Raw genomic sequence first — 19,126 nt, forward strand, 5'->3', positions numbered from 1 at the left:
ACATTGGTGGGCCTTGATTTGAAAATGCTTTTTTTGTTTCTATTCCCCTTCCTCTGTCATAGTCATGCAAAAGAAACACTAAGTATATTACAGTATGGCACATCGATGTAGGGAAATTTAGAGATGGAATCCTTTTACAAAGGGGAATTCTCTCTCGTTTTCTTTTATCCTCTTCACCACTGATCGGCTCATTAGCCGCTTGGGCGATCGTTCACGTCTCTGTCACGCACTGTTGGCAAGTGCTGGGTATGCACCGGCTCCTGAATGTACCTGAACCTGCTCCAGTGTTGGTCAAGTCTTGTCTTGAACGAGCTCACACAGTGCCGTCACTCTCAGTTCAACGAACACATCACGTTCCTGTCTATGTTCCCAAAACTCACAATTTATGTTGGATTTACAAGTTCTTCCCCACTCTTCTGCTGCAGTGGAGAGAATATTCTTCTAAGTAAAACTCGTAAAGACGGACGTTAGAAACAGGCTGAACACAGAGTCGTTAAATTGCCTTTTATTAGCAAAATGGAATGGGGGCGATATTAAATGCTACGAATGGGAGCCAAGCGATTCGAGGATTGACTCAGCTCAAGCTGTTTTAAGAGATAAGTAGGGGAGGAAAAGATCACGTCATTAATATTGAAGTTGGAAATATTTATAATCATATCTATTATTTCATTCATTATTTTAACTTTGCTTCTAACCAGTCAAACTTTTCATAAACAATGAACAATTTCAGTGCTTTTTTCTCTTATGTCAATTTCATTTATAAACTGTATGTTAGAAAAGCCTTAAAATTTATATAGTCATTTAATATTGCAGTACAGTATATCATTTATCATCAGTAAAATTATTGATGACACTATTATATTTCAGTTTAACTTTGTTGTCATACAAGAAATATGTCAAAATTTCAGTCTGTACACTACTATATAATTCAATGTGGACAGAAGTTGTGTTCATCATGATACAATTATTAATTAATAAAATTACTGTAGTGATAAAATGTACTATTTAACCAACTGTTTTTGTGGTTTACTTTTAACTAACCTACATGATCTTGTGGTCAACCAAGAAATGTGAAATACAAAACGACACATAGAATCACACTACTATTATTACAAAGAATTCTTGAAGTTTGTAGAAATATTCTCCGTTCAATTCAATTTCAATTGTTTATTCCTTGATAGAGGAAGCGGGATCCTAGTGCTGTCACTAGGTACCCCTGGACAATAACACCAGAAGCATCTGGCAAGTGTCACAAGTATATGCAGTATAAATATTATAAAGGGGCTTACTAAAGCCTAAGGAAGGAAGGATATTCCTTTAACATATAATCAATGATATTTACATAATATCTGGCCAGTATGGGGAGGATCATCGTGTCTCCGTCAGGGGGTCGTGGAGTGGTGGTCCAGCAGGCGTCACGGAAGCGTTGTGTGTGGGGACATCTTAGGAGGTAGTGGATAAGGGTGCGGCTGTCGGGTCTTCTGCATAACGCACAAGAACAATACTAGGGGGATGCGGGGATACCAATCTCCCAAGCAAAGTCATACCCAATGATGATACGGCCAGCAATCTGTTCTCCGTTTCCAGATGAATGACGATGGGATACTCTATCGTATGCTGTGAAGCTATAGGCTATATGAAAGTTTACAAAATCTTTAGATACTAAGAAATTTGTCATATTATTAAAGATAAAACTGGCTATTTTTAGAAGATTATGGATACATATTTATTTTTTTTTGTATTTTTTTGGATGTTTCGATTTTTCCCTCTTGCAACACTGCACCCAGGAGAAACCGTTCTGATTGAGCTTTCAGGAGGTCAACGCCGGGCTGAATATGAGGATGCAGTGAAATATATTTTTAACGCATACAGGAATCGTCTCATCGAGACCCACCAGATAGCCGCTCCAGTCAAGCGTCAATAGCCCAGCAGCAGGCTGAAGATGAGGCAGTAAATATTTTTAACTTGTGCATGAAACGTCTCAACACGACCCGCCGGTTGATCATCAAGGAGCACAACCCCGGGCTGAAGATCAGGGTGTCAGAACTGCTGTGTAAAATGTTAATCATACAACTCAAATAAATAATCACCTCGAGAAACGCGAGAAAGCCACTCAGGTCGAGAGTCGCAGACCTCAGCACCGGGCTGAAGATGAGGATGCAGTCAAAAATATTTTTAATATGTTTGAATCAACCTGAAGAGACCCAACAAACTAGGTGGTGTACATTGTGTAAACTACAATCATCATCATCACTACCATCCCCAACATTAGTATCATCACTACCCTCATCAATTTCATCATCATCATCACTACCATCCCCAACATTAGTATCATCACTACCCTCATCAATTTCATCATCATCATCACTACCATCCCCAACATTAGTATCATCACTACCCTCATCAATTTCATCATCATCATCATCACTACCATCACCAACATTAGTATCATCACTACCATCATCAATTTCGTCCCTGTCATCATCATCATCACTACCATCCCCAACATTAGTATCATCACTACCATCAATTTTGTCACTGTCATCATCACTACCATCAACATCATCACACCATCCCCAACATTAGTATCATCACTACCATCATCAATTTCGTCACTGTCATCATCACTACCATCATCAATTTCGTCACTGTCATCATCATCATCACTACCATCATCAATTTCGTCACTGTCATCATCATCATCACTACCATCAACATCATCACTACCATCCCCAACATTAGTATCATCACTACCATCATCAATTTCGTCACTGTCATCATCATCATCACTACCATCAACATCATCACTACCATCCCCAACATTAGTATCATCACTACCATCATCAACATCACTACCATCAACATCATCACTACCATCCCCAACATTAGTATCATCACTACCATCATCAATTTCGTCACTGTCCATCATCATCACTCCCATCCCCAACATTAGTATCATCACTACCATCATCAATTTCGTCACTGTCATCATCACTACGATCATCATCATCACTACCATCAACATCATCACTACCATAAACAACATAACTACCATCCCCAACATTAGTATCATCACTACCATCAACATCATCACTACCATCATCATCACTCCCATCCCCAACATTAGTATCATCACTACCATCATCAATTTTGTCACTGTCATCATCATCATCATCACTACCATCAGCCTCACCACTAACATTAACAACACAACAACATTACCATCATCAATCATCATAACACCAACCTCACCCACAACAATTCCAACCCATTTACAAATAAGGTGATGACAAATAATGTAATGGTCATCTAAAGAAAATCAAACAATAGTATCCAAAAATATAAATATGAACCAATTTGAAAGAACTGTTGAGACCCGCCAAGCAGTCGCTCTGATCGAGCAGCAGGCTGAAATTGAGGCAGTAAAAAAAATTTTTGATGAGCGTAGGAATCGTCTCGATGCGATCCACCACCGCTTATTGATCGAATATCAAGAGGCTCGGCAGCAGGCTGAAGATGAGGCAATAAAAAATGTCTTTAACTTGTGCATGAAGCGTTTCAACAAGACCCGCCAAACCGCCGCTCCGGTTGAGTGTCAAGGACAACAACCCGGGGCTGAAGACCAGGATGTCAAAACTGCGGACCCCGAGAAAGCCACACCGATCGAGAGTAAAAGAACTCAGCACCGGGCTGAAGATGAGGATGCTGTGAAAATCATTTTTGATGAGCGTAGGAATCGTCTCATTGAGACCCACCACATAGCCGCTCCGGTCGAGCGTCAAGAAGCTCGGCAGCAGGCTGAAGATGAGGCAATAAAAAATGTCTTTAACTTGTGCATGAAGCGTTTCAACAAGACCCGCCAAACCGCCGCTCCGGTTGAGTGTCAAGGACAACAACCCGGGGCTGAAGACCAGGATGTCAAAACTGCGGACCCCGAGAAAGCCACACCGATCGAGAGTAAAAGAACTCAGCACCGGGCTGAAGATGAGGATGCTGTGAAAATCATTTTTGATGAGCGTAGGAATCGTCTCATTGAGACCCACCACATAGCCGCTCCGGTCGAGCGTCAAGAAGCTCGGCAGCAGGCTGAAGATGAGGCAATAAAAAATGTCTTTAACTTGTGCATGAAGCGTTTCAACAAGACCCGCCAAACCGCCGCTCCGGTTGAGTGTCAAGGACAACAACCCGGGGCTGAAGACCAGGATGTCAAAACTGCGGGCCCCGAGAAAGCCACTCCGATCGAGAGTAAAAGAACTCAGCACCGGGCTGAAGATGAGGATGCTGTGAAAATCATTTTTGATGAGCGTAGGAATCGTCTCATTGAGACCCACCACATAGCCGCTCCGGTCGAGCGTCAAGAAGCTCGGCAGCAGGCTGAAGATGAGACAATAAAAAATGTCTTTAACTTGTGCATGAAGCGTTTCAACAAGACCCGCCAAACAGCTGCTCCGGTTAAGTGTCAAGGACAACAGCCCCGGGCTAAAGATGATGCAGTACAAACAGCCGGTCTGGTAGGGCATCAGGGAGTTGACAAAAATAATAATACCCAAACTCAGCAGATGGTGTGGAAACACATAAGAGTGATTGAAAATTTGGACAATGTCCATCAAATGTCGACAATTGGCGAGGGGGCGAACGGTTTGGTAAAGCTGGTCGAGCACGAAGGTGAATGCAGGGTTATGAAAATCCTCAAACACAATAATTTGAACGCTTTTATGAAGGAAATATAGATCCTCTCTCACTTGAACGGAGCTGGAGGTGCCCCCATTTTGCATTGCGTTTCCACCAATCCCAACAACACACTTATTTAGTCGAACGTCGGAAAAGAATATGGGGAATACTTATTAAATTGTCCAAAAGAAAAAATTGTCTGCACCCTGGCAAAAATTGCTGAGAAGATTTTAGAAATACACTAGAAAAACTTGTCGCATAATGATTTGAAATGTGACAACATCACCGTCACCAAACAGCCAGATGGTGGGGTCGAACTACATATAATTGACTTCGGGAATAGCTCGCAACTCGGCGAATTTTGTAAGCCGTTTAAGCCTGCGGAATAGGCCAGAATCTATTGGGTCGCCCCAGAAGTGAAGCGGGGTGAAGAGGTAACAAGCCTCTCTGACGTCTTCTCCTTTGGGCATATTATACATCAGGTTTTAAGGAAGTTTAAGGGGTTCAACCCAGCCCAAGAAAAATTACTTTTTGCCTTATATACAAAAGCCACCCAACCCGACCCAAAGGATAGAATGTCACTCACCGAAATAATCGCTCAATTGACGTCAATGGCGAATGAACATTGAGTGTCAAAAATAAAATTATAAAGGAAAATAATTAAATTGTATATTTGTAATACTTTTTCTTTGAGTTTTATTTATATTATAATATTTTTACATAATATAAACTGTGCTTATGAATAAATTTTCACTTACCTTCAGTACAGACTCTGGTGTACAAAATGAAAGCTTGTGTTCAGTGCATAAACTGGGTGGTGTATAGTACAGTATTGTGGAAGCTGGTGTACAATGTGTAAATTGAGTGGTGTACAATGTTTAAATTGAGTGGTGTACAATGTGTAAACTGAGTGGTGTACAATATGTAAACTGAGTGGTGTACAATGTGTAAACTGAGTGGTGTACAATGTGTAAACTGAGTGGTGTACATTGTGTAAACTGAGTGGTGTACAATGTGTAAATTGAGTGGTGTACAATGTTTAAATTGAGTGGTGTACAATGTTTAAATTGAGTGGTGTACATTAAGTTAACTGAGTGGTCTACATTGTGTAAACTACAATCATCATCATTATCAACATCACTACCATCTTGCAAATCAATATTATCAATCTCGTCACTGTCATCATAATCACTACCATCAAAATCATCACTACCATCACCAACAACATTAATATCATCACTATCATCAATATCTTCATCATTTTGGATGTTATCAAATCATCACTATCGCTGTAACATCCAACCTCATCCACAAGAAATCAGACCAGATGACAAATAAAGTGATGACAAATAATGTTCATCTAAAAACAAGTTCAAACAAGAAATATCATCTTATCTATATAAAACGAATAAGTACAACATAGTCTTGATTTACGCGGTCAATTGAACCCGTGGAGGTCCGCGTAAAACGAGAAACGCGTAAACGAAATAACAGAACATTTGGGATTAATTGAAATAGAGACTGGGCCGACCCCCAAACTCCACTTTTTCCGACACAATACGTACGTTGTAGTAAAAATAGTATTTTAATTTTATGATGGTATGCACACACACATAATATAGAAGAGAAATATCAATAAGAGAATAATATACTGTACCAGAAATATCAATAAGAGAATAATATACTGTACCAGGTAAAAAAAAAAATCAAGGTTTAACACTTACGTTAGTAGAAGAGATGGCTGGGCACACGGGGATGGAGGCTGGTTCCGAGGCAGAGGGCATATTAGTGGCCCTCAAATGAATCGCTATCACTATCCACCACAGATGTCAGGGCATCCCTGACAAACCCCTCAAAGTCACTATCACTGTCACTATCGCTGACTTGGGCTGGCTGTGATTGTGGTCAGTTGCGGGTGAAGAAGTCGGTGATGTTACGCTGACGGCTAGCGTTGATGTGGTCACGATACATCTTGATATACGGCTCCATAGTTTGGTCTAGATGGTTATGGGAGACTTCATATCAGTGATTGACATGGTCTTTGGAAAGGGTCAGCTTGAGTTTCTCGGCAAACTCGATGGCATCCTTTACATCACCATGTGTTAACTTCTGTTCTTGTGCTGCCGCACCACCTGCCTCCTCACTGACATCATCATCTTCCAACATCTCGTCTGCAGTCACCTCAGGTTCCCTGATTACCTCCATGATGTCGTCGTTGGTTGTCTCAGAGAAGCCTGTAGCTGTAACACTCTGTGCAGCCTCTCTTGCAAGGTCCACTGCAACAGACTGAGCTTCACCAGCCACAGGTTGCCTCTGCCTCCCACCTGGGATATCTTGCAACACATGCCGCCACACGTGACAAATCGTTGCCACAGACAACAGCCCCCATGCCTCCACCAAGAAATCAACAGCTTTCTTGACGTTAAACATTTTCCAAAACTGTTTTACTCGCACTTTATGCTCCGCCAACTCTTCTTCTGGATCCTCGTCCTCGCTCTCTCTATCTGTGCCACTCAGAAAGTTCGGCAACTCATCCTTGGTGTTGGTGAAGTCGTTCAGGAGCTTAAACTTCTTTGCGGAGAAAGCAGCCTTCACGTTGCATATCAACTCCTGGTCCATGGGCTGGAATAACGACGTAGTGTTGGGAGGAAGGAAGACCACTTTTACACTGGGGTGACGATCCAACAGTAGGGGCGAGTGTCCTGGTGCGTTGCCAAGAGCAACAAAATATTAAATGGAACATTATGTTGCTCGCAGAATTTCTTAACGTCGGGAACGAAACAGTCGTCAAACCAGGAGAGGGACAGACCAGTGCACATCCACGCCTTAAGTGCGGTTAGCCAGTGGACATTTAGCTTGGTCATGTCCATGTTTTTGTAGGCGTGCTGCTTGCAGGCTGTGTGGATCACCGACAACTTGAGTTTACAGGTGCCGGAGGCATTGGTGGTGAACAGGACGGTGATGCGCTCCTTCTGCAACTTCTGGCCCCGACACTTGCTGGCAGACTTGACAACGAAGGTCTTGGAAGGTAATTTCTTCCAAAACAGCCCGGATTCATCCATGTTGAACACCTGGTCATCGGTGTACTGTCCTTCCTCCATAATTTCTTGTAAGAATGGAGGAAAATCCATCGCCGCAGCACGGTCAACACTCGCTCCGTCACCAACAATGTTAATGTTCGTGATCTTGTTGCGTTTTATAAACCCTTGCAGCCACCCAGAGGAAGCAGTGAAGGGTTTGGGCTCTGCAATTCCCATCTTTCGCACCACTGATTCGTAGAGTTCACGGGTGTAGCCCTGCACTGCCCGCGTGTCGACCCTCATGTTCCGTCTTGCCTGACGAATCAAGTAGTTCACCAGTAAATTCTCAGTCTTGAGCAGCACCTTATTCTGACAATACTTCACCATTGAAGCACCTGCAGACTTTGTGATGCTCATGTGTTCTTTTATCTTGGCAGCATCCTTCTTGATTGTACGAATCGTAGATTCGTTAATTCCACGCTGGCGCTCGAGATCAACTTGTCGGGTTCCCTTTTCTAATTCCTGGACGATTTTGTATTTTGCTTCGTAACTTAGGGCGCGTCGTATCTTCTTGGGCTTGGGGCGGCTTGGTCCAGGTAATTCAAGGTTTTTCTGGGGTGGTGGGGGTCCAGCGTAAGCCATTGTTGAACAGATTAGCGGGCACAAGAGAGAACAGTATATGCGGAGACTGAGAACAATGAGACTGGCCCGGCTAGGTCAGTGGCTCCTTCCCTCCCATGGCTGGGCACGTCATACTACATTAGACCAATCACAGCTAGCGGCGGAGGGAGGTAAGGATGTGTGGCCCAGTCACAGTGCGATATGTCATATGACGTCAGCGATAACGCAACAGCGACATACTGTGCACCCTCCCCTCGCCGCTTCCCGCGTATGGTCAAGAATGTACCGCATGAATAATAATTGGCGCATCTGGACCTCTCGCGCAGCTTGCAGCTTAAATGGTGCAATGAACCGCGTAATTAAAAATTGTCATTCTGGCAAGGTGCCGCATAAATGACCAAACGCGTAAACAAAATCCGCGTAAATCAAGACTATACTGTATGTCTGTTTGTGTGTGTCCGCACAAGAATCTCGGAAACTACTTTACCGATCTGTAGTGATGATGGATGGTGTTATATGTAGTGATGATGGATGGTGTTATATGTAGTGATGATGGGTGGTGTTATATGTAGTGATGATGGGTGGTGTTATATGTAGTGATGATCGGTGGTGTTATATGTAGTGATGATGGATGGTGTTATATGTAGTGATGATGGATGATGTTATATGCAGTGATAATGGGTGGTGGTATATGTAGTGATGATGGATGATGTTATATGTAGTGATGATGGATGGTGTTATATGTAGTGATGATGGATGGTGTTATATGTAGTGATGATGGATGGTGTTATATGTAGTGATGATGGGTGGTGTTATATGTAGTGATGATGGATGGTGTTATGTGTAGTGATGATGGGTGGTGTTATATGTAGTGATGATGGATGGTGTTATATGTAGTGATGATGGATGGTGTTATATGTAGTGATGATGGATGATGTTATATGTAGTGATGATGGATGATGTTATATGTAGTGATGATGGGTGGTGTTAATGAACTATTGATGGAAGAAGTTTTGGGGACTGAACACTGAGACAATGTGGAGCCTCCCGGAGGGTGGCGTCCTACCGTGGCCTAGCGAATGAGCAGCGTTTCTGCTAGTAAATTATTAGTAACCAAGTTCCAAGAATAGTTGAGAGTGGAAGGAGGAGGCGGAGAGAAGGATTCGTGTAAATAGACTACGAAACCATAAAGAAACAAAACATTCTAAAACACAATTCACACACGAAAAAAATAAACAGTATAATGAACACCTGACAAAAACATCCAATAGAGAATTAGGGGACTGATAGCTGACGTGGACTATTATCGAAATTACACCCTGGCCATTAACTTTATGAGAGACAATTTGGTGAGACGAAGGAATGGTTGGCGTGTGTGTTGGCAATCTCTCCCCTTATGGCAGACGGACTGGACTATCTAGTGTTATATAAGGTTGTGCTGAGGTTATAATCCTAGTGTTCTGTTATGTAAGGCTGTGATTGGGACTATCCGATTGTAACGTTACCTATGGCTGTGATTGAGTCTATACTAGTAGTGTTACAAGGTTTGTGATTAAAACTATCCTCGTATAGTTAGGTTAGGGTTAGTCTAAAGTGGCTTGATAACAGCTATTTGGGTAACTGTAAAATGTGTTAGCCTAATTATGGCAGAACGTAAAAAGACTCTTGAAATTTAGCAACAGTTTAGGAAAAATTCGTATTTACGGTGATGTAAAAAAAAATCAATATGGTTCGGAGTGATTTAAAACTGCTGGAATTAACGAGAAAATATATAAACGAGAAAGAGAAAAGGCGACAAATAAAGAAGCAAACAACAGTAAAGAAATAATATTATTATACTTATCTATTGTAAAATATGAAAGTTATCATTGTAATTACTTTAGGTCCAACTACAGAAGACTCTTTAATTACTGCAAACGAAGTCTTTATTTCTACATATGATGGCTTAACAAAAGACAATAGTTAACGCTACAATATTGGAATATTATCATATGGTGGGTTAAAGTTTATGTTCCGTTATCGTAATATTATCTTCTCCCATTGTCAAAAAACAACAGCCAAATTTTTTACTTACTGGGTAGTAGCAGGAGGTGGTGGAGGAGACTGAGGAAGTGAGGGTAGGCGGCGGAGTACTGTAGTTTACTCTGCAGGAGGCGGAACATAGAGGTAGCGCTCTTGGTGTCGACATGCACTTCCTCGTACCGCCGCGCCCACTCCCGTTCATCCTCGGCGCGGTAGAACTCGAAGGCGTCTAGGTGTCTGAGTTACGAGTGGCAGAATTTGTGAGTGAGTTACATCATACATATTCTAACACCTGACTTAGTATAACCTATTTTAAACTGGTCTAGGACGGCGATAATTTTTTATTTTTTTTTTGCTCATTCTCTTTATTTTTTACCAGAACCATTTTTTTTTTGCCTAAACACCTTCATAGATGTTTTTGAATGGGAAATCTCATGTTGCATTAAAGTTTACAAAACCAAGGACGAATACTGTTAAAGTCTGTTTTTGAATGACGAGTGGCCCAGACCTTCAGTAACTGGCCTCACCCAAATATTTCAGTGCCCCAGATATTGATCCACTTAACACAATATTAAAGGCCGTTGTCAATATCATGGCGTTTATTAAAGGTTCATATCAGAGGTTTCAAAGTAGCAATGTTAGTACGATACTGTTTTTGGAACGCTCGTATACAGTATATATAATGTGTGTGGTGTGTGTGTGTAGAGAAGACTTTTATAGTGTGTTAAGCCTTTCACTGCCGGGACGCCACTTTTATTATTTTGCTTTGCTAACACTACACGACTTTATTCAGCTCAAGAGGCGACACAGTGCACTAGTAGACCGATTGCCTCCACTATAGGTACAAGGTCAGGCGCAATGAAATATATGAGACATCGAAGTAGGTCAAATATGTTTTTTGTTATTTTATTTTGTTGTGTTTGTGAGAATTTACTGTTATTATTAATGCAAAATATATCGAAGTCACGTTCAACTTCTACCACAATTTAACTATCGAAAAACTTGTCAATGTTGATGTTGTTGTAATGTTATTATTGCACCATCTAAGACTGACCATAAACATCAGTTTGCCAACGCCTATGAAACATTAAACCCAAGTTTCACAATATTTATGCGAAAACTTTCTTAACGAATATAAAATACAAGTTCCACAATATGCAAAATGCCAGCTTCAATGTTTATGATGTTTATAAATCTTTGGGAACGTTAAATTCAACTGTCATGAAAACTTTACAGTACATACTCATACCATGGCACAATCCCCCAAAAAATCCTGACGTTCGTGACGGTCAATAAAAAAAGTACTCCAACATTGTATAGCATAAAGTTAATAAAGGGTTAGTTAAAATTGTCTGTCTGGTTCAATCATAGCGCTTTTAATGCTATGATCCCAGGTCCTGAATGACTTCCGATACCATCAACAGACTTTATAAGCGAAAATGGATATTTATTTACATTTAATTTAACTTCTTACAGATTTCAAAAGTGACAAAATACGAGACACTATGTATTATCAAGTGTTCTTTTGTAATACTGTATACTTGCATACATTAACAGAAAAACTAACATCTAATTTCACAATCCCTGAAATTGTTCCATTAAATACGAGTTACACTCGTTATTAAGTTATGAATTACAAATTGGGTAACATAATATCAAGAAAATGAGATACTGTGAACTGTCCTACTTCAATAATGTGAAATATTTCCTGTTTTTGTGGAAGCGCGGAGTCGAGGAAGCCGCCCACAACCACTGCAGTTCTTGGTAGTCAGTCGCCAATATTAATAATCCGGCGTTCGTGACTGTACTGTATATACCTTTCAGTTTGGTCATATCTCGAATGATTTGACTGACAGCTCTAGTTATGTCCATGTCACGTGAATATTCAGAACCAACGCGAAATCAAACTATCTTTCTTGGATTGTGGACTTATTCTTTATAATGGAGAGTGGGAGGGAAGGTCCTGTGATCAAGAGGCCGTTTCGAGGAAAATCTTATCCAGATTTTTTTTATATATAATGTATTTGAGATAACACCTAATATATTTCCCTGTATTCAAATTAAAATAAAATGTAATACGGGATGAATAAAAATATATAATGTAAATCTAATAATAATTGACTTCTGGTTGGCCAAACACACACAGGGTCAAAGCCTCATCATTTCTTACTATCAATTATCTCGTTTCAAGGTAAAAAAAAGAAATAAGAAAAAAGATCAACTCTGATTTTTCGCTACACATCGAAAACTACAACTTCCTCTACGTGATCTTCCGGTTTAACTTGTTCCCTTTCCTGCAGCGATATAAACTGATCCCAATTCTACAACATAAAATTGGCGTAATCGCTATGCTTGACTAGACTTCAAGTACAGTAAACGGCAAACTTACGCTCTATACCCGTTTCCCCGTTCAAACACAACTCGCTTTCTGAACACTTTCCCGGTCCATTTTAACATCTAGAGCAATTTTCACCTTTGATTTCACCATTGTGTTTCTAATAATTTGAACAAGACGTCTGTACCTTCCCCAAGATGGTTAAAACATGCTAGTTTGACTGCCACAACACGCCCACAATATACAGTAGTTATAAATTACGGGATATATTGAACTTCAGACATTCCCAGCTTATTTCAATTGAAGATTAACCACCCAAACGTTAACCTCCCCAAGTGAAATAACCTGGGATGTCTAATGTTCAGTGTCCAATTTTCCCAGCAGAAGATATATCAGTCATGTTTAACTCCTAATGACGTTACTTAAATGTGTAAATAAGAGCAATTATTCTTTAATCCTACGAAAAATTGGGTGAATATGTTTTTTAATTCGTTTTCCCCCTTCCTTTATTTTCTCTCATCATTATTATTATTATTATTATTATTATTATTATTATTATACACTCATATAACTATTAATCATTAAGGGTGTACGTAATACTAGGATATTCTTTGCTAAAATATATCGACCAAGAAAGTAACTACGCTATTTATTTCTCACGACAAACCAACGGGAACTGGGTTAATAATGGCAATTTTCTCATCTGAATTTGGTGGTATAATAATAATAATAATAATAATAATAATAATAATAATAATAATAATAATAACATACAGATTAGAATATAGATAAAAATGGACAAAATTCAGCGCATTTCCGGGATAAGACAGCAATCAATACTAACTCACTCACTCACTCACTCTCTCCCACACTCACTCTCTCTCCCTCTCACTCACTCACTCCTCTCTCTCCTCTCTACCCTAAAACATTCACCTCTTCATTCTTCCAACATTATGAATCAGTAACTCTTGATCCCCTATAACAATGTCGATATTTGAGGCGTCTAAATGGTTTGAAAAATTCTATTACATATTCGATTTAAGAAGAACCAATTAAAATGACGAGAATTTAGAATAATGGGTAAAACAGTTTTCAATTTGATTAGTTGTTTGTTTACATCCCGAGGAAAGAGTTTTATGAACCAACTGCATTTATGACGTAAGAGTTTCAAGAATAACCTCCAGCCTTCCACTCCCATTCATGAGCAAGGTGGTGGTGGTGATGATAGTGGTGGTGGTGGTGACAGTGGTGGTGGTGGTGACAGTGGTGGTGGTGGTGGTGGTGATGACAGTGGTGGTGGTGATGACAGTGGTGGTGATGACAGTGGTGGTGTTGGAGTTGTTTTTGTAGGAGTACTTTTTGGTGATAGTGGTGGTGTTGATGATGATGCCCGGTGGTGGTGTTGGTATAGTTTTTCGTGGTGGTGTCCGTGATGGTGGTGTTGGTGATGACAGTGGTGGTGGTGTTAGAGGTGTAATTTTTGGTTGTAGGGGTGTTAATGGCAGTGGTGATGACGGTATTGATTATGGTACTAGAGGTGTTGATGGCAGTGGTGATGACGGTAGTAGTGGTGATGGTAGAGGCGGTGGTGTTGCTTATGGCGTGAGAGGTAAGGTCCCTGACTCACCATCACATCTCTTGACACTGATGTTTGACCTCACACAAGACCTACCCTCCTTCCCCCACACACACGATCCATACTCCCACGATAACCACACTGGGTCCTCGGTGACGCTGTGTGTGTGTGTGTGTGTGTGGTTCTTCAGTTTGTATAAAAATCTGAGTTCTGTCTATTAGTTGTAAAGTTGCCACGTATAGTTGTAATGTAGAGTCCCAATGTGACTTAGTTAAGAGTACCAATGTAAGTTAAGGGCACCAATGTAAGTTAAGGGTCCCAATGTAAGTAAGTTAAGGGTCCCAATGTAAAGTAAGTTAAGGGTCCCAATGTAAGTAAGTTAAGGGTCCCAATGTAAGATAAGAATCCCTAATCTTTGCCATTGCCTTTTAACCTACATTGTATACATACGTTGCTTGTATACCGGCACTATCTATGTATATGTTAAGTGAAGAGTTTACTGAATGATTATATTGTGAAACGAAGGAATGAATAACCGTAAATAATTCAGGTCTAGTTATTTTCCCTGAGTTTCAAATATCCCTTAGGGTAAACTTTCTCTGCCTGTAGAATGCACTAACAGGATTCACCACAACATAAAGAGACGTGACCAAAGTGCAGTGAAATAATATAGTAAGTTAAGTACATTAACTGACTATCTCCAAGTATCGAAAACAATATCATACGAATCATTTTGAGAAATAATCATAATCACCTGAAAAATCTCCACCCCAGCTTATTTCACCTTAAGTTTAATCATCCTAACCTAACCTAACCACATCTTTTCAAATAGTGTTAAGGTGTTGTAATCTTTCAGGGAGGATATTCTTCTAGTGCTTCAAAAAGTCAGTCATTCCCTACCACTTACTTCTCTTGGCGCTGACTGGCTATCACCCGGGCGTGCTTGATAGGACTCCTAAACGTTTCCTTCTTCCGTTTACAGGGAGGCACAGGGAGGGGCGGTATTACGTTCCCTTGACCCAGAGGCATCCCCACCAACACCTCTCCGCGTTTGACCTTCTTTGGGGATGAGTGACGGAACTTAAACGGTGATTTTGATGGGGATTTAACATGACCCTCCTCTTCGACTTAATTGGTGATGATAGGATGGACTTAATTGGTGATGATGCGTCTCCCACCTCCTTCTTTGGGACTATTCCACCCTCAGGCTTCTTCACCTTCTTCGGGGAACTGTGAAGAAACATGAAAGATGATCTTGAAGGTGAATTCCTTTTCTTAGGCGAGGTGGTAACTTCAGGATCGATGGATGTCTCTAATACCATTGGATTGATGATTTCAAGTCCTTTTGGGAATCTCACCGGAGTTTCTAGATTCAAGGTTTGTGGTTCTTTGGGAAATTCTGGGTTCAAGATTTGTGGTTCTTTGGGAGATTCTGGGTTCAAGATTTGTGGTTCTTTGGGAGATTCTGGGTTCAAGATTTGTGGTTCTTTGGGAGATTCTGGGTTCAAGACTTGTGGTTCTTTGGGAAATTCTGGGTTCAAGACTTGTGGTTCTTTGGGAGATTCTGGGTTCAAGACTTGTGGCTCTTTGGGAAATTCTGGGTTCAAGACTTGTGGTTCTTTGGGAAATTGTGGGTTCAAGATTTGTGGTTCTTTGGGAGATTCTGGGTTCAAGACTTGAAGTTCTTTGGGAAATTCTGGGTTCAAGACTTGTGGTTCTTTAGGACATTCTGGGTTCAAAATTTGTGGTTCTTTGGGAAATTCTGGGTTCAAGATTTGTGGTTCTTTGGGAGATTCTGGGTTTCCAAGACTTGTAGTTTCTTTGGAAATTCAGGTTCAAGACTTGTGGTTCTTTGGGAAATTCTGGGTTCAAGACTTGTGGTTCTTTAGGACATTCTGGGTTCAAAATTTGTGGTTCTTTGGGAAATTCTGGGTTCAAGATTTGTGGTTCTTTGGGAGATTCTGGGTTCAAGATTTGTGGTTCTTTGGGAGATTCTGGGTTCAAGACTTGTGGTTCTTTGGGAAATTCTGGGTTCAAGACTTGTGGTTCTTTGGGAGATTCTGGGTTCAAGACTTGTGGTTCTTTGGGAAATTCTGGGTTCAAGACTTGTGGTTCTTTAGGACATTCTGGGTACAAAATTTGTGGTTCTTTGGGAGATTCTGGGTTCAAGACTTGTGGTTCTTTGGGAAATTCTGGGTTCAAGACTTGTGGTTCAGTGGGAGACTTCAATGATTTTGGGTCTCCAAGTTCTGCTTCTTTGGGAGACGTGACCCTTACAACTTCCGGTTCACTTGGGAAGTTTACAGGAGACTCTGGGTTCAAGACCACCTGTTTTTCTGGAGACTTTGGAACCACGACTTCAGTTTCCTTCAGAGATTTTCGGTTCACAACTTCAGGTTCCAATACTGGTGTGGGGTCTTGTTCTGGCGACAAAACTCTCCTCCTCTTAGGGGATTCAGGCAGGATTTTCACAGGTACAGGATCCCCATCACCACGGTCCAGCATCTCCAAGTCGACCTCATCAAGAGAAGTGATCGAGGCGGTGCAAGATGCAGGGCGTTTTGTTGCCTTCACGGGGGTTGTTTCCTGGGACTGTATTCCTGGTCTCTTGGGCAGTATTGGGGAGGTGCTGACGGAGTTGTAGCTGGGCGGGGTGTTGTAGCTACGAGGCTCTACATCTGTTGAGACGGCAGCATCCACCCGCACTGTTCTGTTGCCGATGAAGCCAACCAGAGGATCCCTGAGGCTCCTGAATGCACGCAGACGAAGCCTCATGGAACGCCGCTTCGAGAGCTTCAAGAAACTTGCGGAAAAACTTCCCTGGTCGTCAGACAAACCATCGGTGACGTGAACCCTGTCTAAGCTGCCACCATCTTCACTATCATAAGCGACGTGGGTCTGGCCCAGCTCCTCGTCTTCATCCATGGTCTTCTTCAAGTGGTATTTAGCGGCGGAGATCTTGGCCTTGGAACGCAGGATGGTGGCGTAGACGAGGTTGCGGGCGTAGTGCTCCGCCTGCGTCAGGTAGCGCCCTGAGAGCTCGCTGGCTGTGTCGTACGTCGCATCCAACGCCGAACTGCGTCGGCCCCGTCGGAAGCTCAAAGACCTCTTCAGGGGGGACCAGTCGAGGTGCCAAGGGATCTTCATGGTGGTGATCAAGGATGGTTGGTTCTGATAGGTTCTCTAGCTATTACAGGACAATGATAATGATTCTGACTGGCAGGTCAAAGGTTGTGATTGCAGATGACCCTTTGGTTCTGATTGTTCAATAGTTGTTTCTCCCAGATCAAGTGTATGACTTCTCACATGTCAGGGGCGCTGGTCAGACAAGCCAATAATTCTCACTAGTTAGACTACCAATTTTCAAGGTGGAGAGACAAGGTGCACTCTACTTCAATAAACGTCGGCAATATTCACTATTAATATGGCTTGCTTTCTTGTCTATCAGTCTTGTGTAAATTTATTAAATAATAAATGTAACAACGTAAACGGACTTCAAAACAGTATTAACCTAACTTAAACCTTCACAAATCTTTCCTTCCGTTCAATAAAATATTTTTCTTAACTCTGAATCTTCCTTCGTCTCCCTCACACTCTGGTGTCTCCAAGACTCCAGTTGTGGATGAACTAAAAACAAAGTCGCGTGGATACAGTTGTGACTATGACCGTAGCATAGTGACACAGATCCACGGACTCTCTTGTAATAACTCAAAAGTGAAACAAAATAGAATGTAACGACTCAAATACTATAAGCTTGAAGAATTAAAACACACGACACCTTAAAATAACTCAAAATTATAGAAAAAAGAGATGTAACGACTCAATGGTATGAGTTAGTAAAGTTAAAACAGCCAAGATGTGACTAACTGAACTAAGCTTTGTTGAACGTAAACAATGTGGACGTACAGTACTTCAATAACACAGCGAACTGATTCTGACGACTGACAAATACAAACTAAACCAGACAACGAGAAACTGGTGTCAACAATTCTTTTTTTGACTAAAACAAATGAGTCAACAATGAAATAAACAACATATAAAAGAAATTCAACTGATCATTCAAAATATAACGAAAATTAACTAAACGAATAAAAACAAAAATAATCGATTATATTTAATTGATATAAAAAATCTAAAGAACTATAAACTTGTAAAAATTAAAATTACACACAAATTTATTTTCGTTGTCACTCGGAATTGATTATAACGAAATAAAAACCGATCTAAAATCAGGTGCTGGCTATATTAATTCTATATTCTATGGAAACAGATCAAGACGTTATAGCCCATTACCATGTACTAGAATGAGTTTATATAAGAAAATAAGGAACAAAACTAATATGATTATGTATCTAGGTAAAATAATAAATACGAAGAGGAAACTGAAATGTAAACAGTAAAGAAATGAAAGAAAAAAATATTCAAAATATTTTCAGTATCAAAATCTGGGTAGTAGTGGTGTGTAGGCCTATCCGTGTCTGGCCTCAGGTTACGGTGTGTAGGCCTATCCGTGTCTGGCCTCAGGTTACGGTGACTTCGTGTCCAGTAGCAGCTTCATGTTCAGCACCTAACACGCCACAGATCTTGGCTGCTCTGCGACACTCACACACAGGAGGAAATTTCCATAAAAAAAAAAAAATCTGTTGGTTGATGGTAAACTTTCCCTTTGTAATTGTGCTTTGTAAATTTTTCTATAAGTCCTTGGCCGAATTTTCCCTCATTTTAAATTTTTCTTCAGTTGAATGCTAAATACTTCATTTTAACTGGTCTCTTGGTAGAAAGTTTCAGAGATAATTTCCGGTTGATTAATCTTGTAGAAATTTCCCTTTCTCAACTGGTCTCCCGCGATTTTTCCCCGTAATACTTTCCCTTTTCAGTTGT

General features: G+C 40.8%; 1 protein-coding gene across 6 annotated transcripts in view; it reads right to left on the reverse strand.

Moving 5' to 3' along the window:
• LOC121869083 (disheveled-associated activator of morphogenesis 1-like) overlaps positions 1-19,126 on the reverse strand; it is a 113,159-nt gene that overhangs the window by 22,875 nt on the left and 71,158 nt on the right. For all 6 annotated transcript variants that reach the window (XM_042370224.1, XM_042370228.1, XM_042370230.1 and 3 more), the window contains one exon: positions 10,387-10,571. In XM_042370224.1, coding sequence (XP_042226158.1) covers positions 10,387-10,571 — 185 coding nt within the window. The remainder of the gene's footprint in view (positions 1-10,386; positions 10,572-19,126) is intronic.

Source organism: Homarus americanus, unplaced genomic scaffold, assembly GCF_018991925.1.
Source record: "Homarus americanus isolate GMGI-L3 unplaced genomic scaffold, GMGI_Hamer_2.0 scaffold24694, whole genome shotgun sequence".
NCBI classification, from domain to species: domain Eukaryota; kingdom Metazoa; phylum Arthropoda; class Malacostraca; order Decapoda; family Nephropidae; genus Homarus; species Homarus americanus.